This window comes from Rhinolophus hipposideros (assembly GCF_964194185.1).
Source record: "Rhinolophus hipposideros genome assembly, chromosome: 1".
Taxonomy (NCBI): Eukaryota; Metazoa; Chordata; class Mammalia; order Chiroptera; family Rhinolophidae; genus Rhinolophus; species Rhinolophus hipposideros.
The window spans coordinates 19,106,650-19,132,344 of NC_138047.1; the positions used below are offsets into that span (position 1 = coordinate 19,106,650).

Sequence of the window (25,695 nt, forward strand, 5' to 3'; positions counted from 1 at the left end):
TCTCTGAACCAAAGGTCTGTAAGCTCAGTACCTATGCTTTATTCTATGCCGTTTATTGTTCCAGGTATTCGATTTAGGTCTTTGATCCATTTTGAGTTAATTTTGGTATATGGTGACAGATTGCATTCTGGTTACATTCTTTTGCACAAGGCTTTCCAATTCTCCCAGCACCATTTATTGAAAAGACTTTCAATATGTTGTATGTTTCTGTCTCCTTTGTCTAAAATTATTTGCCCATATATATGTGGCTTTATTTCTGGGTTTTCAATTTTATTCCATTGGTTTGTTTTTCTGCCAATACCATGCTGTTTTGATTATTGTTGCTCCGTAGTACAAGCAGAAGTCAGGGAGTGTGATACCTCCAGCATTATTCTTTTTTCTTAGGATTGCTTTGGCCGCTTGGGGTCTTTTGTGATTCCGTACAAGATGAATTTTTGTTTTATTTATTTAAAAATGCCATTGAAATTTTGATGGGAATTGCATTAAATCTGTATATTGCTTTGGATAATATGGCCATTTTAACTATGTTGATTATTCCAATCCATGAACATGGAATATATTTCCATTTCAATGTATAGGTTCTTCACATCCTTTGTCAAGTTTATTCCTAGGTATTTTTGTTGTTATTACAATTGCAAAAGGATTTCTTTTTTCACTTGTTTTTCTGAAATTTCATTTTTAGTATATACGAATTCAATGGCTTTTCGTACATTGATTTTGTATCCTACAACTTTATTGTATTTGGTTATTGTTTTTAATAGGTATTTTTGGTGGAATTTTTAGAATTTTTCTATATAAAGGATCATGTCATCTGCAAAAAGTGACAACTTGACTTCATCATTCCCAATTTGGATGCCTTTTATTTCTTTCTTTTGCCTGATGGCTTTAGCTGGGACTTGCAATACTCTGTTGAATAACAGTGGTGAGAGAGGGCATCCTTGCCTTGTTCATGTTCTTAGAGGAAAAGCTTTCAGTTTTTGACCATTAAGTATGATTTTAGCTCAGGGTGTGTTGTATATGGCCTTTATTATGTTGAGGTTCTTTCCTTCTGTGCCCATTTTAGTAAGTGTTTTAATCATAAGTATTGTATCTTGTCAAATGCTTTTTCTGCATCCATTGATATGATCATATTATTTTTATCAGTTATTTTATCAACTATGTGGTATATCACATTGATCAATTTGCATATGTTCAACCACTCCTTGCGTGCCTGGAATGAACCCCACTTGATCGTGATGTATAATATTTTTAATATATTGTTGTATTTAATTTGCTATTAGTTTTTTAGAATTTTTACATCTGTATAAATTCTCTTGAAACAAAAAAAAAATAAAAAGTTTCAGCAAGAAATAGTTAACAAAAGGAGTTTTCAGTGTTTTTTTTACGTTAAAAATTACTGTGGTATGTCCATTATGTCCCTTTTTAAAAAGAAAGAAAGAAAAGCAAGTATGTAACTGAAAAATACAATAACCAAAATAAAAATCTCATTGGATGCATCCAATAGCAGAGTAGAAATAACAGAAGATAGAATCAGTCAACTTGAAAATAATTAAATAGAATTTACCAAATCTGAACAAGACAGAGAAGAAAAACTAGGGGGAAAAATGAACCTGAGTAACCTGTGGGACAATACAAAGTAGCCAAAACTCATATATTTGGAGTCTCAGAAATAGAGAAAAAAGAATAGAGTTGACAGATTATGCAAAGAAATAATGGATAAACACATCTCAGATTTAGCAAAAGATATAAATGTTTAGGTTCAAGAAGTTGAGTGAACCCCAAACAGGATAAACTGAAAGAAATCTATGCCAAGATATATAATTAAACCTGTGAAAACTAAAAACAAAACAAAAAACTAAAAAGCAGCCAGAAGAAGTGACACATCACTATAGGGGAACGCAATTTGAATGACAGCAGATTTCTCATCAGAAACCATTAGGGCCAGAAGGAAGTGGCACAACATTTTTCAAGTTCTGAAAGAACTATTAACTGCAAATTCTATGTTCATCCAAACTGTTATTCAGGAATGAAGGGGAAATGATGACATTCTCAAATAAAGCAACACTAAAAGTATTTGTTATTAGCAAACCTATCCATAAATAATGGACAATGGAAGTTCTTCAAACTGAAATGATAAAAGAAGGCATCTTGAAGCATCAGGAAGGAAGAAAGAACAATGTAAAAGGCAGAAATATGGATACATACAATAAACTATGCTTTTCCTCATGAATTTTATAGATCACATTTGAAGATTGAAACAAAAGGTGTGATATCATCTGATGCTCAAGACAATAACATTTCAAAGTGAGAAAGGTAAAGGGACCTAAATGGAAGTGAGAATTCATTTCACTTAAAGTGGTAAAATACTGATATCAGTAGACTTTGAGAAGTCATGTATGTATATTGTAATTCTCAGAGCAACCATTGCAAAAAAAAAATATACAAAGAAATGTACTCAAGTCCACCATAAATAAATCAAGATGGAATCCTAAAACTGTTCACATAACCCATAGGAAGGCAAGAAAAGGGAAATGGAGGAATGAGAAGCAGAGGAAACAAACAGAAAACAAATGATTAAATGGCACAAAAGCTATCATATCAATAATTATCTTAAATATAATTGGTCAAAATACACTAATTAAAATACAGAGATTGACAAAGTAGATAGAAAACAATTTAATTACATGCTATTTATAAGAAACTCACTTCAAATAAAATGATGTAGATAGGTTGAAAGTAAAAGGATGGGATGGTAAAATTAAGACTCACAAAGGGAATCTGCCTTCATTTTATAAATCAAAATGACAAATGGTTATAGGAATGAAGATATTAAAGAGTAAAACTGGAAACCGAAAATGTCCTACAATAAGAACGGTAAAACCAGTCAATAACACATTGTGCAGTAATGAAGCTACTTTGAAAAACAGTTTGGCATGAAAATTGTTAATTAATTTATGTAGGTTTCAGGTATACAATTCTGTATCACATCATCTATAAATCCCATTGTGTGTTCACCACCAAGAATCAGTTCTCTTTCCATCACCATATATTTGATCCCCCTTACCCTTATCTCCCACCCCCCACCCCCCTTACCCTCTGGTAACCACTATTTGTGTCCATGAGCTTTTGTTTGTTTTGTTCCTTTGTTTTCAGTTTTATATACCACATATTAGTGAAAGAATATGGTTCTTGACTTTTTCTGTCTATTTCACATAACATAATATCTCAAGATCCATCCACATTGTTGCAAATGGCATTGTTTCATCTTTTCTTATGGCAGAATAGTATCCCATTGTATATATACCATATCTTCCAACAAAAAAACCGGTTACATTTGATTAGAATTTTTTTAATCTACATATCAATTTAGTAAGAATTGATATTTTTATAATATTAAATTTTTAATCCAAAAAAGAAAAACAGTTTGGCAGTTCCTCAAAAAGTTCAGCTACCACATGATCCAACAATTCTATTCCTAAGTATATACCAAAGAGAATTGAAAACATATGTCTACACATAAACTAGTAGACAAATATTCATAGAAGCATTATTCATAAGCGCCAAAACGTAGAAGGGACTATTATGTTTATCGTTGATGAATAACGATAAACATAACGTGTACATCCATCCAATGGATTCATCATAAAAAGGAATGCGGTACTGATACAGGCTACAGCATGGATGAACCTCAGAAACATTATGCTAAGGGAAAGAAGCCAGATACCAAAGAACGTATTGCATAATTTCATTTTATATGGAATGTCCAGAAGAGGCAAGGTAGATTAGTGATTTCCAGGGCAAGAGGAAAGTGGAGAATTACCAGAGGTAGAGGATTTCCTTTTGGGGTGATGAAACTGTTCTGGAATTAGAATCTGGTGATGATGGTATAACTCTGACTATACAAAAAAACGCTTAAATAGGATGAACTTTATGGTATATGAATAGTCTTTGTCTGAGTGTGTCTCTCTCCATATACTCGTGTACAAAAACCTTGTTTAACTTTGTACAGTTATTGTTAGGGAGGCCAGGTAGTGGCACTAAATTAGGCTCACGTGAAATAAAGACGAGTAGAAGAGACACAATTTTATGCGTACATATCCTATGATTATAACTATGTAAATTATTCATCTGAAAATAGATGGGAATAAAATAATAGATAAAAGTTATGTTAGAGTAATTGAATTCAAAATTGTCTTGTTCACACTTTGCAAATTGAATATGTTAGTTTTGTAATCAAAAATATTCTTTCATTCAAAACCAATACTCTATTTCAAGTCTTTACCATAGAGTCTGATCATTTTAAACTGGCTTTCAAGTCATTCTTCATTTGCATTCTGGTGGCTTTTAGTACGGCTTCCTCCCCAGACTTTTCTTCTCAGGACAGAGGCTGGACCTAACCAGTCCTGTCTGCTCAGCCCCTCTCTCAGATGCTGACAAATATGGGCACCTAAAATTGTGCAGTTAACCTGACCGGAATCTGTATATGCTGACTGTTATAGGAGAATCATTATGGGCTTTTATGGCTTGTTGGAATAATTCTATCCCTCAATGTAAACAAAAATTGCACATTAGATGTTATAGGACAAGTATTTACTACTAGAATTGTGTATAACTCCTAGGAGATTGTCTATGCCTGCTCTAAACATAGTCTAGGAATTGTTGACACAGCCTGATTTAGCAGTACTTCCGTAATAAATATAGCCCAAACCACTATTTAAAAAAAATCTCACCAAAGGACAAAGTCTTTGGTTTTTATAGATCTTAGAATAATGGCACTGAAAAAGCTGAGAGGAGAGGAGGTCAGCTATCCTTCTTCCTGCTCTCGAGGACACCACCTTATATCTTCCCACAGATCTGTGTGGCACTTCAATTGAGGAATCCCCCGAGAAGAGGGCCCTTTGTAAGGCATCAGCCTTGTTAAAACATTCCTCCCATCGTAAATCACATCAGTGAAGCAAAGCCTCCCATCGCAAGATAAAGATGCCTCTGTGTACTGCTTGTATTTGTATCTCTCCAATTAAAAGTACAACAGGCGGAGTCCCTAGCATGCCAAGTATCCCTAAACTCTTCTTTCTTCCTTCTCCTCAGTGACATGCTCACCTCAGTTGTTCTCTTCTTCTTGTCAGACACAAAACACATTGTTATAAAAATGCATTCCGCGTTCTCAAAAGATCAGATCCAATAGAAATTACACTTGTTTACCACCTACACTCTACAGTCACTCACCCTGAAGTGTTAGCGCAGTGTGGCAGTTTCCTCTCATTGTATGAATGGCATCTAAACCGTTCACTTCGTTGCTTTGTTCAGAGAATTATAGGAGTTACCAAGGAGAAAACTGATTTTGTGCTTTTTAGAAAAAAGCTTACCTTGGAAAGGGATGTCAGGAGAGTTAACCCATCGTGCTTGCCAAAGATAACCTCCACTTCCTGCTTCCCACCTTCATGGAACTCAAGCTTGGATTAATCTAGTGGGAAGTGCTGCAATGCTGGTGAGAAGCGCTGGTGGAGGTAGACAAGCTGTGTTGTATTTCCTCGCTGGCTTTTAGAGCTTTTAGAGCCATGAGTCCTAGCAATTTATGTTTCCTCCGTTACGTGCTGCCCTATCTTTAGCCAGTCTCTGTATCACTATGACACAAGACCTCTCTACATATTTTATGTTTTCTCGAGCTTGAGTGGATGGTAGATTACGTATGCGTGTGTGCATTGTGGGCGTGTGTGTATATATAAAACTGCCATTAGCATCGCTGTGGTCCTTATCTGAAGCCCTATTCCTCTACTGCATTTCTTCCTCTGGATATGAATTTTTTGATTATATTCTCTTTGTTAGTGTAGAGATTATTGTACTTCAGAAAAAAGTCTTAAAAAGGCAGAAAAGTCCTTCAAACTTGATCGTGTGTAACAATCTACCATCTCAGGAACCTATCTGCCAGAACTGAATTGTTCAGATGGCAGTGATTAACTCATAATTCTTTTTTATTATACTCATGGATAATTGCAGTCATTGCAGTAATGAGCATGGAGGACAAATGCTTGGATTACGTTTCCTGAATCAAGACCACACTGCATTCACAAAGATCATCTCATCGCAGTAGAGGATTTGGTAATTTCCTAGGAGGCAATGCATTTCTCATGAAATGAGCATATGAATAGCTTTAAACTTTACATGCATTTCCATAATTATTTTATGTGATGCTTCATGGAAAATGAGTAGACAATTGGAGCAATATTGTATTGCCCAGGAATTTTATAGAAAAGCACCAGACTGGCGTATGTAAATGTACCATTTAAGCAGTGCTGTGTCCCTGAAAAAGAAAGACTTAAGTATCATAAAGGTCACAAGAGATTATTATGTTCATACATGTTTTCATTAATCACTAAAAGCACAGATTAATTCTACAGTGTTATGTTTTAAACTGATAGGAATATGAAAAGGGACTAACAAAAGCACCAAAGCCAGACTGAAGCAATAAAATGAAATGGGAGTTAGAACATAGAGTGGGAGCTAGACTGGCAAGAAAAATCTTGCCGTTTTTCTTCCAAAGTGTCTGTCCATTTCCACCTTCTCTGCTCCTTCTCACGATGCCCACACTGATACAGCTCACCAGAGAAGTTCTGCTGGCCTGCCAGCAATATCACATAAGGATTCTTTTACTTAAGCTACAGAGCCGTTCCCTATTAAATAAAAAAGATTAAATCACAGTTCTTCGTCCTGCCACTTAAGGACTTAATCAATGCCCCCACTTTTACACAATCACCTTTCTCCAAAATGACCTTCCTGGATTTACAGAGCTATTGTGTCTGAAGTCTGCCCAGACGGGGTTTAGGAGCTCTTTTTCAGTTTGGTACATGCTGTTTTCATAACGGCGTATTGGTAAATATTTTGCCCCATGTTGTCATGCACATCTTTATAATGTTGCTTTATTACAGCTCTCTAGATTTGTACAGATGGTTTTATTGTACCAGAGGTCATGACCTGTACTTCTTTTGAATTTCTTGTTGAGAGAAATAAGCAATAAATGCTTATTAAGACTATGAAACAATGGGATTTGGATGAAGCTAGTAGGAATGAAAAATAATCTTTGGTATATAAAACAATAGTTATGGGACTATATGAAGTAGTATTGACATGTTCTCCAAGAATTTGGAGAAAAGATGAAATCACAGTTTTTAACTAGGGGCTAAATGATGTCTGCATACTCAACAGTAAAATTTCCAGCAAACTTTCCTCATCCAAATAGAAACTGGAGGATTTTTTTCTGAAGAAAATAAATGTCCCTAGGGGGAAAATACCTTCAAAAATTGACATTTGGTATTTGTCTTTCTTTGTCTGACTTACTTCACTTAGCATAATACCCTCTAGGTCCATCCATGTTGTCACAAATGTAAGATTTCATTCTGTTTTTTATGGTTGAGTAATATTCCATTGTATATGTACCACCTCTTCTTTATCCATTGGCTGTTGATGGACATTTAGGTTGCTTCCATATCTTGGTTATTGGAGGTAATGCTACAATGAACATAAAGGTGCATGTATCTTCTTGAATTAGTGTTTTGGTTTCCTTCAGATAAATACCCAGAAGTGGAATTGCTGGGTCATAAGGTCGTTAGTTCTATTTTTAATTTTTTGAAGAATGTCAATACTGTTTTACATAGAGGCTGCACCAACTTGCAATTCTACCAGTAGTACATAGGGTTCCTTTTTCTCTACATCCTCACCAACATTTGTTGTTTGTTGATTTATTGATGATAGCCATTCTGACAGGTGTGAGGTGATAGCTAAAAATTGTGGTTTTAATTTGCATTTCTCTGATGATTAGTGATATTGAGCATCTTTTCATATGTCTGTTGGCCATCTGTATGTCCTCTGTGGAGAAATGTCTATTCAGGTCCTTTGCCCATTTTTTAAAGTGCAGCACAGGGAATATAGTCTATAATATTGTAATAAATACGTATAGTGCCAAGTGGGTACAAGACTAATCAGGGGGATCACCTTGCAAATTATATAAATATCCAACCACTGTGCTGTTCACCTGAAACTAATATACTATTGGATGTCAACTATAATTGAAAAATAATTTTAAAAATTGACATTTGAGGTTCCTCCATGAAATTGCCTGCTTGCCGTTCTATCACCCCATGATAAAGCCTACTAGTTAGAAGCACATCCATGCACACAGAACTTATAAACCACTCTTTAATATCTTATTCTTAAATTTAAGTGAACACATAGAATCAATAGGTATTTGAGGAGCATCTCGAACATGGTATAGAAAGACCTAAACAAGCCAACAGGAGACAAAGAACTTAGAGAAATCAGACACCATACAGTGAACAGAAGAAAACTTCAATAAGCAATTTTAATGTTTTTAGAGTAATAGGAGAAAATGTTACAACCATGAAACAAGAACAAAAGAGAGGTTTTTTTTCCAGAGTTTTTGAAATTAAAAATATGATAACTTTTTTAAAATTAATTTTGATTGTAAAAGATAAATACAAAGAATTTCTCAGAGAGTAGAACAAAAGATAATGAAGTAGAAAACAGAAAAGAAAGCATGGAAAATTAGAAGATCAATTAAAAAAAAAAGGAAATACTGATGCAGAGGTGACCATGTGACTCTCTTTGTGAGTGAAGATGCCCTCACCTCCTGGGTCAGGGAGGAGGATCTTTTAAAAATGTGCATTTGGAGTCAATAGGTCTGAGGTTGAATCTGAGATTTTGTGTTTCTCACCATCTCCTGGGTGATTGCCTGTCCTGGGTCCATGGACCATATTTTGAGGAGCAAGGCTGTAGTCTAGGCCATCTCTGCATCTTCCCTCCACCCTTCATCAATGACTAAACCACTTGCAGAGGGAGGCTGTGAGGCAGCAAAGGGCAGTGTATCAGATATCTGTGCATTCATATTTGGCCTCACTATACTTTCCCCAAAATCCCCTTCCCCTGATTATTCTCTTTTATTCAGTTATTGGCACCCTGATCCTTCCAATTTCATAAGCAAGGAAACTGAGCATCAAGTCTCTCCTCTCTAATTGTCCAAATATTTCTTTGGTATATCCTGTTTTCTAAATATCTCTCTCACTGTCTCCTGCTTTCTCTGCCCAGTGTTTTAACTGTCCCCTGCTCCAACCAGGTCACCTCTCTTTAACTGTACTCCAACCTCTTCATAAACTCTGGGTCTGTGATTTGGCCACACAGAGATACTTGTAAAATTCAAACATGACCATATTAATCTCCTGCCTAAAATACTCTCATGATTCTCCATTATTTAAAAATAAAATCTAAGCCCATTAAAATGGTTGTTACACAGTAGTCATGGGGATGTAGGGTATCGCATAAGGAATATAGTCAGTAATATTGTAATAACTATGTATGGTGTCAGATGGGAACTAGATCTATCAGGGTGATAGATGGGAGAGGCATTGGGGGCAGGGTGAAAAAGGTGAAGGCATTAAGAAATACAAATTGGTAGTTACAAAATAGTCATGGGGACATAAAGTAAAGAACAGGGAATATAGTCAGTAATATGGTCCTTCCTGTCCGTTTCAAAAAATTAATCTCCAAGAAACACACACTACTCTAGCCATGCTGAGCTCCTTTCTAACTGAAAAGCTTTGGATGTGCCGTTTTCTCTTCCTGAAACTCCAGATCCCGTTACTTTTCCTGGAGAACTCCTATTGATTCTGTAAGTCTCAACTGGTCTCCTGGGAATCCTGTATTGCCTTTTCTAGACAGAATTAATTCTATTCTCTCTTCTTTGTTTTTCTTTGTTTGTTCTTATCAGTGTTCTGATTCCAGTGATCCCTTCTTAATAGCAATTCCCCTTACGAGAAATGCTAGTATGTAGGGATTTACTTTCATGTATGTTTTTAAAAAGATTTTTATTAAAACACAGTTAACATACAACTAACATATTAGTGTCAGGTGTGCACCATAGCTATTCAACATTAATATACCTAAAGAAGTGATCACCATAAGTCCAGGAACCATCTGACAATGTACCGCACTATCACAATATTATTGACTGTATATCACACCTTCAGACTTATTTGTTTTATTCCTGGAAATTTGAACTTCTTATTCCCCTTCACCTTTTCCCCCATTGAAAACAATTTTAATTACAGTTGACATTCAATATTATTTTATATTAATTTCAGGTGTACAACATAGTGGTTAGACATTTATAAAATTTAAGAATTTTAGTCTCGTCTACCTGGAACTATACATAGTTAATACCATATTATTGACTATATTTCCTATGCTTTATTTTAAATCCCCATGACTAGTTTGTGACTACCAATTTGTACTTCTTAATCCCGTCACCTTTTTTTACTCTGTCCCCAAACCCCCTAACATCTATTTCCCTGATAAATCTAGTACCCATCTAACACCATACATAGTTGTTACAATATTATTGGCTATATTCCTTATGCAATACCCTAGATCCCCATAATTACTTTGTAATAACAAATTTGTACTTTTTAATCCTATCCCCTTTTTCACCCATTCTTCCCCAAACCCCCTCCAAGATGGCAAACATCAAAATGTTCTCTGTATCTTTGAGTTTATTTCTGTTTTGTTTGTTTATTTGTTCTCTAGATTCCACATATAAGCAAAATCACATTGCATCTTTCTCTGTCTGACATAGTCCACTCAGCACAATACCCTCCAGGTCCATCCATGCCACTGCAGATGGCAAGAACCTATTCCCTTCCCTGGCCGAGCATTATTCCATTGTATACATGTACCACCTCCTCTTTATCTATTCATCCATCAATAGACACTGCACATCTTGGCCATTGTAAACAGTGCTGCAATGAATATATGGATACACTTGTCCCCTTGAAGTAGTGTTTTGGATTTCTTCAGATAAATATCCAGAGGTGGGATTACTTGGTCCCTCTTTATCTCTTAGTATAGCCTCTGTTTTAAAGTCTATTTTGTCTCGTATAAGTATTACTACCCCAGCTTTTTTTTTCCATTTTCTGAAATATCATTTTTCATCTCTTTACTTTCAGTCTGTGTATGTCTTTCAATCTTAAGTGAGTAACATATGTAAGGTTCTTGTTTTCTTATCTATTCCATCACCCTTTCTTTTGATTGGAGCATATAATCCATTTATATTTACAGTAATTTTCCATAGATGTGTAGTTATTGCCATTTTATTATTCAAATTATCTATCTATCTATCTATCTATCTATCTATCTATCTATCTATATTTATATATATATCTATATATCTATCTATCTATTTATTTATTGTCTTAAAGAAGTCCCTCTAAGTTTCTTTGTAATACTGGTTTGGTGTTGATCAACATTTTTAGCTTTTTCTTCTCTAGGAAGCTTTTAATCTATCCTTCAAGTCTAAATGATAGCTTTGCTGGGTAGAGTAATCTTGGTTGTAAGACGTTGCTTTTCATCACTTTGAGAATTTTGTGCCAAACCCTTCTGGCCTGCAAAGTTTCTGTTGAGAAAACCAGCTGACAGCCTGAGGGGAGCTCCCTTGTAAGTAACTAATTGCTTTTCTCTTGCTACTTTTAAGATTCTCTCTTGTTCTTTGACCTTTGGCCTTTTAATTATGATGGGTCTTGGTGTGGGCATTTTTTGGTTCACCAGCGCAGTTTCTGGGCTTCTATATCTATTTCCTTTGCCAGGTTGGGGCAGTTTTTTGTCATTATTTCTTCAAATACTTTTTCAATTTCTTGCTGTCTCTCTTCTTCTGGTACCCCTATTATGCAAATGTCGGTATACTTGATGTTGCTCCGGAACCCCTTAAACTATCCTCATTTTTTTGGATATTTTTCTTTTTGCTGTTCTGATTGGGTGTTCTCTGCTATCTTATCTTCTAAATCACAGATTTGATCCTCTGCTTCATGAAATCTACTGTTGATTCCCTCTAATGTATTCTTCATTTCAGTTATTGTAGTTTTTATTTCTGACTGGTTCTTTTTTTATGTTTCCTATCTCTTTGTTAAAGTTCTCACTGAGCTCACGGTGTGTCCTTACGTGTTTTGAACTCTGTGTCTGGTAGATGGCTTGTCTACATTTTGTTTAGTTCCTTTTTTTGGAGCTTTGTTCTCTTCTTTTATTTGGGACATGTTTCTTTGTCTCCCCATTTTGGCTGCCTCCCTATGTTTGTTTTTATGTATTAGGCAGGGCTGCTATGCCTCCCAGTCTTAGTAGAGTGGCCTTGGGTAGTAGGTGTCCTGTGGGGCCCGGTGCTGCAGTCTCCCTACTCACTTGAGCTGGGTACTCCCTTGTGTGGGTTGTGTGTGCCCTCCTGTTATAATTAAGCCTTGGTTGCTATTTGCTCATCTGTTAGAGGAATAGACCTTTGGGCTAATTGGTTGTGAGTACTGACCATGACTACAGTAGAAGAGCTGTTGTGCAGGAACTGACCCTACAGAGCAGGATTCACTTTAGTGGGGCTCTGGTGCCTGTCCAGTCTGCCCTTTGGGTAATGTGCTGGCTCAGTCTGAACCTTGTTATTGGGTATGCCAGCTTCAGGGTTTTTTAGGAAGGGCCCCTGCACAGGCCAAGTTCAGCCTCTGCCTGTGCCCTGCTCAGGCCATCTGGCATGAGCTACAAAGCAATTCACAGATGGGTGCCATCTGTGCTGGCCTTGGATATACATTGAGAGGCCAAGCCATGAACTGAGACCAGCTACTGCTAGTGCCAGGCTTGGGGCTGCTCAACATGAGGTACGGGACACATTGAAGCCAGATGCTGCTTGTTTGGGTTTTGTGAAACTTTGAGAGATTTTAGGAAAGTCTACAGCACAGGACTTTGGAAAAGCCACGGGAAGTCTCTTGAGTGGGCCTGAAAGTTGGATAGGGTGGAGTCTCAGGGAATCACCAGGGCAGGACAAATGAATGGTGTCAGTCAGGTTGATGGTGACTCAGATATGGTGCCTGAGTGCGTCTGCACATAGGGAGAGGGGAAGGTTCAACAAAGAAACAATGGCTTCCACCAGCTCCTGCATCCAAGAGAAAGCTGCTCCTCTAGCCTTTGCCCTGCAGCCAGACAACTCAGTTCCTCCCCTTATGTACATGGGGCCTTTCGAGGTGCTGTCCCAGTGTTGGAGCTGAAAGTGAGTGAGTCCATCAGTGAGCAAGTCTGCACGGTTCCTTTAAGAGAAGCACCTGGGACCCCAGCCACCCTCCTCTAACCCAGTCACAATCTCCACTGGTTTTCACAGCCAGAAGTAATGGGGACTTCTCTGCATGGCATTGGAACCCTGAGCTGGGAGAGCCTGGTGTGAGGCTGGGACCCCTTGCTTTTCAGGGGTTGGGGGGAAACTCTGCAGCCAAGATATCCCTCCCCATTTTTAATGGTCATATGCATGTGTGGGAGCAACCCTTTCCATGTCTCTGCCCTTCGTATCAGTCTTGAGGTGGCTTCTTCTGTATGTTTTTGGTTGTAGGGCTTTGGTTAAGTTAGGCTTCAGGTGATTCTCAATGGTGGTTGTTCTGTAGTTTAGTTGTAATTTTGATGTCGCCGTGAGAGGAGACAAGCATAGCATTTACTTACTCTGCCATCTTGACCAGAAATCTTTCATGTATGTTTTTGGTGACTACAGGATTTTCATTTGTGAATTGTGAGTCTTTTGTGAGTTTCATTTGTGCATTGTCTTGAGGATTATTAAAAAGGGTGGGAACTCAGGATTCAGAAAAGAAAAAGGAAGTGAAGTCGATGGCACAGAAGAAGCCAAGGTTGTACAAAGAGGTTTTGGAAAAGTTAAAGGAAGAAGAAAGGAGAAGATAGTTCTGATTCTTAAATTGCATTCTGGTGGTTTTGTAAGGAGAGAAGAAGGAAGAGAAAGGAGCTGAGACTTCTGTAAGAAGAGCTGTGAAGCCAGGTGGAAGAAGAGATAGGAAGGTGAGATGATGAGGCAGAATTGGAACCAGAAGTCAATAGGTCATGAATTACTAATTATCAATACACTGAACATATAGATGGAGAAACAGATATCACCCTAATTCCATATACCATGTATAATATCTATAATAGAGCAAAATATGTTTGAATGTACCTTGTTGAAGATGCAAAAGAGAGTAAAGGCTGGACATTAGCAATCAAGAATAAAACAGACCCCATTACAAACTTAAGATGTGTAAATGTCTTTAATAATATTAGTGTTCTGAATTAATAATTTTATTTTTATGAATGTAAAAAAAGTGTGTAAGGGCTTCCTTAGGTGTACTCTCACACTCCATCTCCTCCCCCAATACCCAGCAGCTCCAAAGCAAACCCTCCTTCTTGCTGTTTTGTCAGCTCCACCTTAAGCAAGAGATCATTCCCTTTGAGTTGACTACTCTTGAAGACTCTTGGATTTAAATCTAATCTTGCGCTCTACCCATCCACATGGAGCTCTTTCTTGCTTCCTGGCACCACCTTACCTGATTCTCAGACATCAGTTCATATTTACCTCACATCGCTAGCTGAAGATCTGCTATTGTCTTCCTCACTCAATGTCCCTAATGCATGTCTCTGCTTTGGAACCTTTTCCTATAAGAGAAGAGATTAGACAATCCCGATTTTCCTTGTACTCAGGATTTTAAAGTCAACTATGAATTCTGTCATTTCTTACTTTAAGGAACCCAAACCCAAGTGGTGGAAGAGGAAGGAGAGGTATTATATTTATTTATATAATAACAGTTCATATTTAGTGGACACTTATGTGCCAGAGACCCAATATGCTAAATGTTTTATCCACCTTCAGTGCTGTAAGATGTTATAATCCTGAAAATAGTTATATCCAGACCTCAGAGAGTTAGAACTATCCTGTGTTGAAAGATTCTAACCCATCCTTTATTTATCTTATTCTAAAGTTGACAAATAGTTCACAATGTCAAGCGTTCCCCATCCCTACCCCAAGTTGTTAAGCTTTTAAACAAACCTTGGATGAATGTAAATTTAAAGAAGTTTATTCAACTTGAAATACCATTTTATTGTTATTACACCCATTTCTTAAAACAAACAAACAACAAAATAGCAAAAACTCATCACTTGACCCCAGTATCACCTTACATAAACAGCAACTTACCAGCTATTTTTGCTATTTTTATTGTGGCTGAATAGAACAGGTGTAAAACAGTGTTACATTTCTCTATAATATCAAATTGCACCACCTTATTTAAAGGAGTAATTTTATATAGATACTATCTAAAATTTAAATGGCACTTCAAAGTTTTTCAGACGAGTTTTCTAAATTTTTGAAGCCAATGAATCAACATGCAAAAGCATCCTTTTATTTCTTAAGACAGTTTCTATAGCAACCAATTTCCATCCCATCTTCCTAGCTCTGGTTTCAATTTTTTACAGCTTATAACATATATATATACCGTATTTCCCCGAAAATAAGACCAGGTCTTATATTATTTTTTGCTACAAAAGACTCATTAGGGCTTATTTTCAGGGGATGTCTTATTTTTTCATGTACAACAATCTACATTTATTCATGTACAACCATCTATATTCATTTATTCATGTACAAAAATCTATATTTATTCAAATAGTCATGTCATCTTCTTCTGGAACATCGTCATAACTCTCCAAACCCCGAATTCGGCTTGAATTTCTTGCGACTCCATTTCCTGTAGAACCATTGGCCCCAATCTCTCATGTCCGGCAATAGAGCTCTCCTTAAATGAACACTTCTTATCCGTGTAGCCTGCTCGTAGTGCATTGGCAACAGCTGTCAGTGATTTTATCCCATGAATTCTTCACCCAAGTCACGACCTCTTGCAGGCGAGGCTTCACAAAGTTTCCACGCTGATTTCTCTCCATTCTATTTTCAATGTAGCCATTGATTTCTATGTGCAAATGGTCCTTGGATGGCTTGTTTATTGCAATATCAAGAGTCTGGAAATAGGCAGTCATTCCTGCGGGAATCATTATTTGATCTGTTCTTCTCTCTGCAAAGAAGTTCTTCATGTCTTTAGCGCGGTGAGTGCTGGCTGAATCCCAAGCTAGCAGACCTCTTTCGCCACCTCACAAAACAAGTGTCAGCATTAAATCGACCCACTTCCTTATAACTGCTTGTGTGCACCAGGCTTTTTCATTTTCAAGAACATAAATGCCTGAAACACGTTCAACCTTATCTTTGTTGCCCTTAGTGATGATTAGAAGTGAGGCTTTTTTTCCATCCAGACGAATTGCCAAAATACAGGTAACACGTGCACTTTTGTAACCAGTGGAGGGAATATAGATTGACATGGCACCCCTCTGATCAATTGTTATTTGAGATCCTTGGGCCATAAACACTGCAGTTTCATCCATAGCAATCATGCTGGAGAGTTGGCATTTAGAGAAGTCGATGCCATCAACAAAGGACTTGAAAGCAAGTGCACATTTAATAACTTCAGTATCTTCCAGCTTGAACAGTGTTGTCGATTTTAGAGACAGTTCATATCACTGAAGGAAGCCATCCAGCCAGTGTTGTGATGCTTTGAATTCTTCTGGGGCTATTTCTAACTGTGGTGTCATTGCAAGGGCAAATGCTTGAATATCAGCCCTGCGCACAACCAAAGCCTTCGCTCTCCTCTCAGCAATCCATTCACAGATGATGTCTTCCAGCTCAGGAAATAATGGTTGCCGACCTGATCCACACTTGCACTTCTTAGCATTTCCCTTGTCTACCTGTTGACTGAGGTTATCGTACTCTGCTCACCATTTTCCGACCAGTCGGAGATCCAAATTCTTCTCTGCAGAAAACCGTAAGATTCTTGCTCCGGGAGTCCTCCATGATTCCTTTCTTGTACTTGACAGAATAGCTCTTTCTTTGCACTCATCTTGTCTGGGGTCAAAACATTATTCCCTTTAAATCTTCCATTAAATCAAGTATTAATTGAAGACTTATGGGACAGGACTGGCAACAAAAATGATGACAGTTAAGAATGATGATCCACACAAAAGCAATGAAAAATTACAGGCACCAAAATTCAGAAAATATTTCTTTATTTCACACGAGTTCATTAAGTATGTCCGTTACAACACACGATGTATTGAATTATGAAGATTCATATTAGACACAAACACATGCATTCGTTATCAAGTATGCACGTTATTTATCTGTACTCAGATTGGTCATTCGGGACTAAGTCTCAAGTGCCTGTTTACATAGGCATTTACCGCTCGTCCAATTCCACAGGTGCTCACTTGGGTATTTACAGATACTTAATTATAATTTATATTATCATTTATTTTAAGTATTAATGTCAATAATATTATATATATTTAATTATATATTAACATTATTATTTTATAATTCAATATGTCTGTTGTGTGTTGCAACGGACTTACTAAATGCGTCCCTCTGGCGACGATCCTAACTGGGGCTTATTTTGGGGGTAGGACTTATATTACGAGCATCCTGAAAACTCAGACTAAGGCTTATTTTCTGGTTAGGTCTTATTTTCAAGGAAATACGGTAATATAAAGTTTTCCATTTTAATCTTTTTGAAAGTTTAGTGGCATTACATACATTCACATTGTTGTGCAATCATCATCACTATCCATCTGCAGAACTTTTTCATCTTTACAAAGTGAAATTCTGTACTCATTAAACAATAAATCCCCATTTTCCCTTCTCCCAGCCAGAGAAACACCATTCTATTTTCTGTCGCTAATGATTTTGACTGCTTTACGTTCTTCATATAAGTGGAATCAGAGTATTTGTCCTTTTGTGTCTGGCTTATTTCACTTAGCATAATGTCTTCAAGGTTCATCCATGTTGTAGCTTGTGTCAGAATTTCCTTCCCTTTTTAAGGCTGAATAATATTCCATTATGTATGTAACATGTTTTATTTATCCATTAATCCATTAATACCTGTTGATGGACACTTGGGTTGCTTCTAATTTTTGGCTATTAATAATAATGCTGCAGATGAGGGTAAAGGGGATCAAATATATGGTGATGAAAGAAGAACTGTCTCTGGGTGGTGAACACACAATGGGATTTATAGATTATGTAATACAGAATTGTACACCTGAAATCTATGTAATTTCACTAACAATTGTCACCCCAATAAATTAGAAAAAAAAGAATAATGCTGCTATGAACATGGTTGTACAAATATTTCTTTGAATCCCTGTTTTCAGCTCTTTGGGGTATGTGGGGACGGAGCCAGGAGTGCAGTTTCCAGGCTCTCGGCCTCACTTGGAAAGGTGCTGGTTCAGGTAGTAAATGGCCATCAGCTGTGATTGGATGGCCATCAGCTGTGGCTAGTTGGCCGTCAGCTGTAACCAGTGAGCCATTGGCCACTAATATAACTGTCGTGGCTATGCAAGCAGCAAATGGGTGCTAGCAAGGAGATGGTGGCTGAGATAGCAAGCGGCGGAGTAAGGGTTGCAGCTCGTGTGGCTCCTGCTTCTTATGTCTCCAACCCAGCCTCCAACGAGAATATAGTGGTATGACTCCCCTATCTATGGCTTCGTGGATGTTCCTTTTTGTCCTCACCATATCCTGTGTTTTTATGTGGGGAACAGGACCAGAGACCCCTCATGCCACCCTGCAAGATGGGGTATATACCCAAAATTGGAGTTACTGGACTGTATGGTAATTCTGTTTAATTTTTTGAGGAGCCGCCACACTGTTTTATAGTGTCTACACTATTTTATATTCTCACCAACAGTATACAAGGGTTCCAATTTTTTTACATCCTCATCAACCGTTTGTTTTGTTTTTTGGATAGTGGCCATTCTAATGGGTATGAAGTAGTATCTCTTCGGGGTTTTGATTTGCATTTTCCTAACGATTAATGCTTTTGCGCATCTTTTCATGTGCTTTTTGGCCATTTTTGTATATTGTATATCGTCACTGGATAAACGTCTATTTCCTTTGCCAATTTCATATTTGGGTTATTTGGTTTTTGTTCAGTTATAGGAGTTCTCTGTATATTCTGGATATTAATCTCTTATCATATCTATGATTTGCACATATTTTTTCCCCATTCTGTGAATTGCCTTTATACTCTGTTGACAGTGTCCTTTGATATACAAAGGTTTTTCACTTTGAAGTAGTCCAGTTTATTTTTTTCTTTTGTTGCCTGAGTTTTTCGTGTCATATCCAAGAAATCATTGCCAAAGTCAATGTCCTAATGCTTTCACCCTATGTTTTCTTTTAAGAGTATTATAGTTTTAGCTCCTATATTTAGGTACTTGATTCATTTTGAGTTAATATTTATGAATGGTGTAAAGTAAGGGTCCAACTTCATTCTCTTGCATGTGTATATCTAGTTTTTCCAGTACCATTTGTTGAAAGGTGGCTACTTCTTAAGCAAGGATTATTTTAGTGGGTGTTTCCAAAGCAGTTTGTTACCATTTCAAAGGTGAAATAGATAATGATTAAGTTGTACGTCACTTAAAGGTAGATTTTGACCTCTCACAAGTTGAAGAGTACTGAAGATCTAAGATCATTTACATTCCTCAGGAAGGAAAAATAACTTAGCCTTCTAGGGCAAAAAAGAATGAGCTGGAAAGTTGCAGGACATTCCACAGGTCAAAGTACATCTGCCTGGTTTGCTTTCTCCAAACTCCCACACTCAGTTGGTTGGAGTGGCCTCCCTCTTACCTGGCAACGTAGGAGGTTTGGTGAAGAACATGTCTTCACCTTTTCTTTGGAGTTTGGTTATTTTATTGACATTTGCTGAATCAGATGGTGAAGCTGGAAGACTTGAGTTGCAGAGACAAAAAAGAAATACTGACCTCCAACAGTAAGTAGACGTACGAATTATTTCTGCTGATAGACCAGGATAGTTCCTCATCCATTTTTACAAATAACCAGATAAGCAAAGGTGTAATTTTTCTTGAGGAAAATAATGATGTTAAAGACAAATAGGGAAAAGCCTTTGGACGGACATATGGAGTTATCTTCTTATATACAAATTTACCATTTTGCAAATAAGGCATAGCTCCAGGAAATTTGCAAAGAAAGAAATGGCAGATGAACAGGGAGAATTTGGTTGAGTTGACCACCCGGTGGAGGTGTATGCCGTCTACAGTTACTCAGTGAGAAACTCATTCTTTGGATTTAAAAATTATATGTGCCAATCACTGATGCATTCTGTGGTTTTAATTTTATAGGCCTCGGATGGCTTCAGAGAGAGGAAATTTAGTGTTTCTCACTGGGTCTGCTCAAAACATTGAATTTAGAACTGGATCTCTGGGAAAAATTAAATTAAATGATGAAGACTTTGATGAATGCTTACATCAGGTAATACATTGGAACTATACTGACGTCATTTTATATGTCCATGCGTGGTCACTTAATTGAACAGGTCTATATTAATCTGTACCTTGAATCTTGAGCATAGGGGACATAATTGGAGGTGACACAAGTCCTTGTGAAGAACAATGCCTGAGGGTTAATGATGGGTCAAAGGAGTAATGCTAGTGGGAAGGAGCTGATTGTGCAGTTCGGTGTACTCTGGTCTAGAGCCAGACCAGAGGGTATGTTGGGACTCCTTCCCAAGGGGAGCAAGGAAAAGGGAGATCAGAGAAAGTAATAGATGGGACCAGTTCACTTTTGCCACAGAACAGAAGTGGCCAGTTATTCTCCTGCCTTATTGAGTGTTGTTAGTGCTCATTATTTGCTACACCATGCTGGTAGATAAGCCACAGAGGAGAAGCTGGTGTGATTTAGAGCTCATTATGAGCTCTCTACGGTGCTCAGCACTCTGTGCGTCATCTCATCCAACCCTCATGGCTACCCTCGAGCTTGGCTTGATTATTACCCCACTTATAAAGGAGGTAAAGGAACCCTGCAGCACCTCTGTCCTTTGCCCAAGGACACACACAGAAAACTGGCTGAGCCAAGATTTAAAACATGAACAGTCTGATTCCAAGCCACGCCTCTTAGTAAGCACTCTAAACTTATTATGGGGGAAAATGCAAATGGAAAATACCTTGATAGATTTCTGAAAAAGGTAAATGGAATTATGCCATGGGTATTTTAGTCCCATGTTTATTACATATGGCACTCTTTTGGATTTTATAACAATGGGCAAGATCTTAGTGCTTGAAGTAGAATACCACTCAAATTTTGAATTGTATTCCTATAATGCATGCATAAATTTCTCACTCTCATGGTCTTCCTCCTGTTCCTTTCCCTCTTCCTCCTCCTCTTCCTCCTCCTTCTTCTTTTTAAAATTAGATCCAGAAAAACAAAGATGATATTATAGATTTAAAAAGGAGTGCAGTTGGTCTGCCGCAAAATATTTCTAGTGAAATCCATCAGCTTAATTCCAAGGTAAGTCTGGCCTCCACACAGTTAGAGCAAAGGGGTTTTCCTTCACTCAGCTCCTTCAGTAACCATTTTACAGGGAATATACCAACTTCGCACCCACTGTAGAAATTGAGCTCTGCAACTATGGACTTTTTTGGTTAAGTGACACAGTCCAGTAGGGGATGTGGAGGTGGGGATGGGCAGGAAGTTGGAAATGCTGAACCTGTTGCCTACGTGGGCTTGCTCATGTTCTGATGGCGACCTTCTTGTTGGTGAAGTGGATGGATCCCTGTCATTTATAAACATTCCCAGCGTCCCTGTGTGCAGAGAAGCAGGGAATCAACTTGTCAGTGGGTTGTACTTCTTTTAAAAAATACCTTTAAAAACCTACGTGATGAAAGAGAGTACGAAGGAAGGGAATCGTGGAGGGAAGAGGAAGGAGGAGGGGGATGGCAATAAAAGAAAGAACAGATAAAGTGAGTTCCCCAGGAGCGAGTATTAGAAAAGCATGTCAAGGGGATAACATCATATATAAAATACCTTTGAACCAGCTAACTTTTTATGCTTTTTCCTCTCCACGTCTAGTTTGTGGATCTTGAGAGAAAATTTCAAAGCTTACAGCAGGTAAGCCCCGTAACTACTAGTCATGGAGTGTCTTTCACTGAAAGTGTACTAGAATCACTGGTGGAGCTGGCATTCTTAACGTCAGGTGGATGGCTGTCAGTATCAAGGACTTCGATTTTCCCCTGTAATTTAGTTCTTATCATAGCTCATGCTTCCCAGGGTGCAGATGAAGAAACTGAGTCTCAGAAAGATGACGGCACCAGCCCAGGGTCCCTGGGCATGGGAGTCACGCGGGCACGTGAGGCCCCTGACTCTGAGGCCAGCCGTCCTCGTGCTCTTCACCTTATGCTGTCGCCCCTTAATGGTGTCAGAGGAGGCTTACGCGTGCCCTACCTGGTCAGCTGGTAGCCACCCAATTTCTGATCCTGGCATCAAGGACCGCATTTGAAACGCCACGCATCCTCTCTAACATTCAACTCAGAAGTGTAGGGTATATCACAAAATATCCCAAATTTCCTTAGAAGTACAGTTACTGGCAATTAAATTTGAAAAGTTTGTTAGGGTATACCTTCCATAACTTCAGTACGTGCTTAGAAACTAGTCCTTATAATTTTAGACTACTTACCCCTTTTGTAGGTAGCTGACATTTTTAAGACTTTCACGGAAACCATAACCTCTACCCAGAGAAATGCACAGAATGTCCCTACATCTGAAATTTTGAATGAAAGTCAGGGGATTCCAGGTTAAGGATCTCTGCCCTAATATTCTCGATCTGTTTTGATTATGCTTCACATGTTGTCTTCTTTTTTCAGTGTTTTAAATTTGCCAAACAAGTTCATGTATTCTTTTTCCCGATTTTGATAAGAGCCTTGCTCTTTGAAGGGATTAGTTGAGTTAATGAAAATGAGCAAGGAATCACACCTGGGAGTAAGACACAGCACTGGCATGTTTAGTCTTCTCAAGTGCTTTGTTACTCCCACCACAGGGTGATACCTGGAGGCTTGGGTCAAAATAAGCTGCGACTGCCTCCCTCTCGCCATCCTTCAAAAAGAGCTTTCAGTGATGCTTGAATGTACATGCCTTTATGCCTTAGGATAAGGCAAGTATGCTCTGAGCATTACAGTTGCCACTGGTCCCTGTTGTCTTGCCCCTGAGTGCTTCCTGATTCTGTTTCCTGGTTTTTCCCCCCTGTAGGCTTTTGTGTTTTTAATCCCCAGACACAGTTGCTTTTGTATACCAGAAATACTTCTAATGAGATTGAAGTTAACTTTCTTAAGAGTTTCCTTTGATGAACAGGGCTAATTGTGGTACTGGCCCAAAGATGGACAAATAGAAGAAAACAGAGTCCAGAAAGAGACTTTCACTTGTATGGTCACCTGACTTATGACAAAAGCGGAGAGAGAATGGGCTTTGCAAATGGTGCTGAGACAGTTGGCTATTTTCTGGCTCTCAGTTTCATCCATAGAATGAAAAGAACAAACTTGATTTTCTTTGAGTTGCAAAATGTAAAAAAAAAAAAAAAAAGTGTAGTGAATAATTTGCTCCTATTTTAATTTTTAAAACAGAGAATTAGACTATGATTAAGTGAAATGAATAGAATAGCTATCCTTGCCTAATCACTTATCCCTTCTAAAGAAGAAGTTTTCTCTGCCACCAAAAGCATTGCAAATCTTACAAGATTAGAACTGGTATCTGACATATGGTGGGAATCCCCCCGATTGTGTAGACAAAGGCGAGTCTGTTTGTGACTCTGGTCTGAAAGTAGTCATGTGAACACGAGAATGGAGGGTGTATTTGAGCTGGTCACATTTCAAACAAAGGGACCTGGATGAAAAGAGTTCAGTCATCTTAACCGATGGAGGAGGGGTGACAGCAAAAGATGATCAGATTTCAAATGCTTATCTGGAGGTACCAAAGATAAGAATAACAGCAAAGGAACTGGAATTTCCATTTTATTTTCTTAGTACAATAGGCATGTCCATTATTATTCCCACACCTGAAATCTTTACTCTTGTCTACCAAAGCATATTTCTCTGGTAAACAATGCTTTTCCGGAGAATTGAGTGAGAATTTTCTCCCCTCATGCTTCATCCCATCCAGGGTTACAGGCATGTAAATAGTGAAGGAATATGAATAGGACTGATAATAGAAACACTTATGTTTTCATCCAAGAGTTGATTTGAAGAAGAATTTAAGTAATTGATTTAAAATCCAGAGGAAGACCTTCTGTTGACTAGGAGTAAAATGTATTTTTCCACACACACCTGCACCGAACACACCTTTCACTGCTGCCTACCTCCAGTCCGATTGTCTTGACTGACTGTCCTGTCTTTGTTTCAGACAGTGGACAAAAAGGTGTGCAGCAGCAATCCCTGCCAAAACGGTGGAACCTGTCTCAATCTTCATGACTCCTTCTTTTGTATCTGTCCCTCACAGTGGAAGGTGAGTCACTTGGTCTTCGGTTTAAAATGATGGTGAGGCAGCATCTGTGGTTTCCTTGGAATCCTTCAGACATAGTTAATTTTCCATCCCAAGTTTCTAGGATTCTGTGGTCTTTTGAATCAGAACGAATTATACAATGGATGCCAAAATGCAAACAACGACCAGCGTAATTATATATCCCACTAAATGCTAAGCCATCTTAAGGGGGGGTTCACTTGAGTGGATAACTATGTGGAAGAGCATGATATTTCAGCTAGCATTGATTTAAATTGTTCAGCATCGAAAGTCTAGATGAATCTTGACATAGCCATATACGTTTTCTTACTCTTTTTTTTATTAATGGTGGAAATGTGTATTAAAAAAATATTGGTGAGTGAATATTCTCAGGCATAGCGCCATGGTGAAATGAGAATTAGTTTTCTAAGGATTCCTCTTGTGTGACTGGTGTTTTCTTAGGAAGAGCTCCTGGGCGAAACTCTGAGTTCCAGATGAGGATACCTGGAGACTGGTGTTGTGTTAGTGTTACTGTATTGAGCTTGACCGAGAGTCCTTTACGTCAGTGTGTAAATCCTTAAACATCTCACATGACAGTGGCCCCTGTTGCCTCTGTGACCCGTGGCACCTGACTTTGTTCTTTATATGAACACAGGGTCCTCTGTGCTCCGTGGATGTTAATGAATGTGCGATTTACTCAGGAACACCCTTCGGCTGCCAGAATGGAGCCACGTGCATAAATACAGCAGGAAGTTACAGGTAACTTTTCCTTTATTTTTTTTTTTTAAAAAACACAAAACAAAAAAGCAAAAAAAAGCAAGCATTGATTTTTCATACTCGTGGGTCGGTAGATTGGCCATGGTAGCTCTGCTTCTTCTTAGGTGTGGTCTGCATGTCTCATTCTTGGGCTGGGGTGGGAAGAACCAGCAGCTACCTGAGGAAGGTACTTCTCATGGCCAAGGTCAAACGCTCCCAGAGCATTGAGCAGAAACCTGTAAAGTCTCTTAAAGCTTTGGCTCAAAACTGACTGCCTTTTGCCTATTAAATATATATATATATATATATATATATATATATATATATATATATACATACATACATACATATATGTATATATATATATACATATATACATATATATATATATATATATATATATATATATATATATATATATATATATATTAGGATGTGTTTTTGAAGGACTGAAACATCCCATAGTTAAGAAAATCCAAGATTAAATACCTGTGTTAGCAGCAAAATGAGGTGCTCCATGGGGAAACACGTGGCTCTTATTTGAAGTACACACGGCTATTTGCTTAGATGAAGAAAAGCTTGTGCACCCTCAGCTCTCACCCATGAAAAATCCTTTCTCTAGAGGCCCTGAGGAACTGGGAGAAGGCCACTGTGGTTGGCATGGAGAGTGAGGTTGGCATGGAGAGTAAGGATGGCCTGGTACGAGATGAGGCTGAAAG

The 25,695-nt window shown here is 38.0% G+C and overlaps 2 protein-coding genes across 3 annotated transcripts in view; both read left to right on the plus strand.

Moving 5' to 3' along the window:
• The first annotated feature begins 16,514 nt into the window (after positions 1-16,514).
• LOC308497722 (cubilin-like) lies at positions 16,515-25,006 on the plus strand. 2 transcript variants are annotated; one of them, XM_081048722.1, is made up of 6 exons: positions 19,591-19,709; positions 20,080-20,209; positions 21,149-21,244; positions 21,806-21,844; positions 24,125-24,226; positions 24,876-25,006. In XM_081048722.1, exons 1-6 carry the CDS (start codon positions 19,597-19,599, stop codon positions 24,981-24,983), a joined length of 588 nt encoding a protein of 195 aa, XP_080904848.1. In that variant the 5' UTR covers positions 19,591-19,596; the 3' UTR covers positions 24,984-25,006. The 2 variants fall into 2 exon arrangements, with proteins under 2 accessions (XP_080904847.1, XP_080904848.1); XM_081048721.1 differs by lacking the exons at positions 19,591-19,709; positions 24,125-24,226; positions 24,876-25,006 and adding an exon at positions 16,515-16,712 and having other exon boundaries at positions 21,806-23,285.
• A 630-nt stretch (positions 25,007-25,636) lies between these two features.
• Positions 25,637-25,695, plus strand: part of LOC308498989 (cubilin-like) — a gene marked incomplete at its 5' end in the record, with an annotated part of 216,957 nt that continues 216,898 nt past the window's right edge. Inside the window, one exon of the mRNA XM_081051777.1 lies at positions 25,637-25,695. Coding sequence (XP_080907903.1) covers positions 25,637-25,695 — 59 coding nt within the window.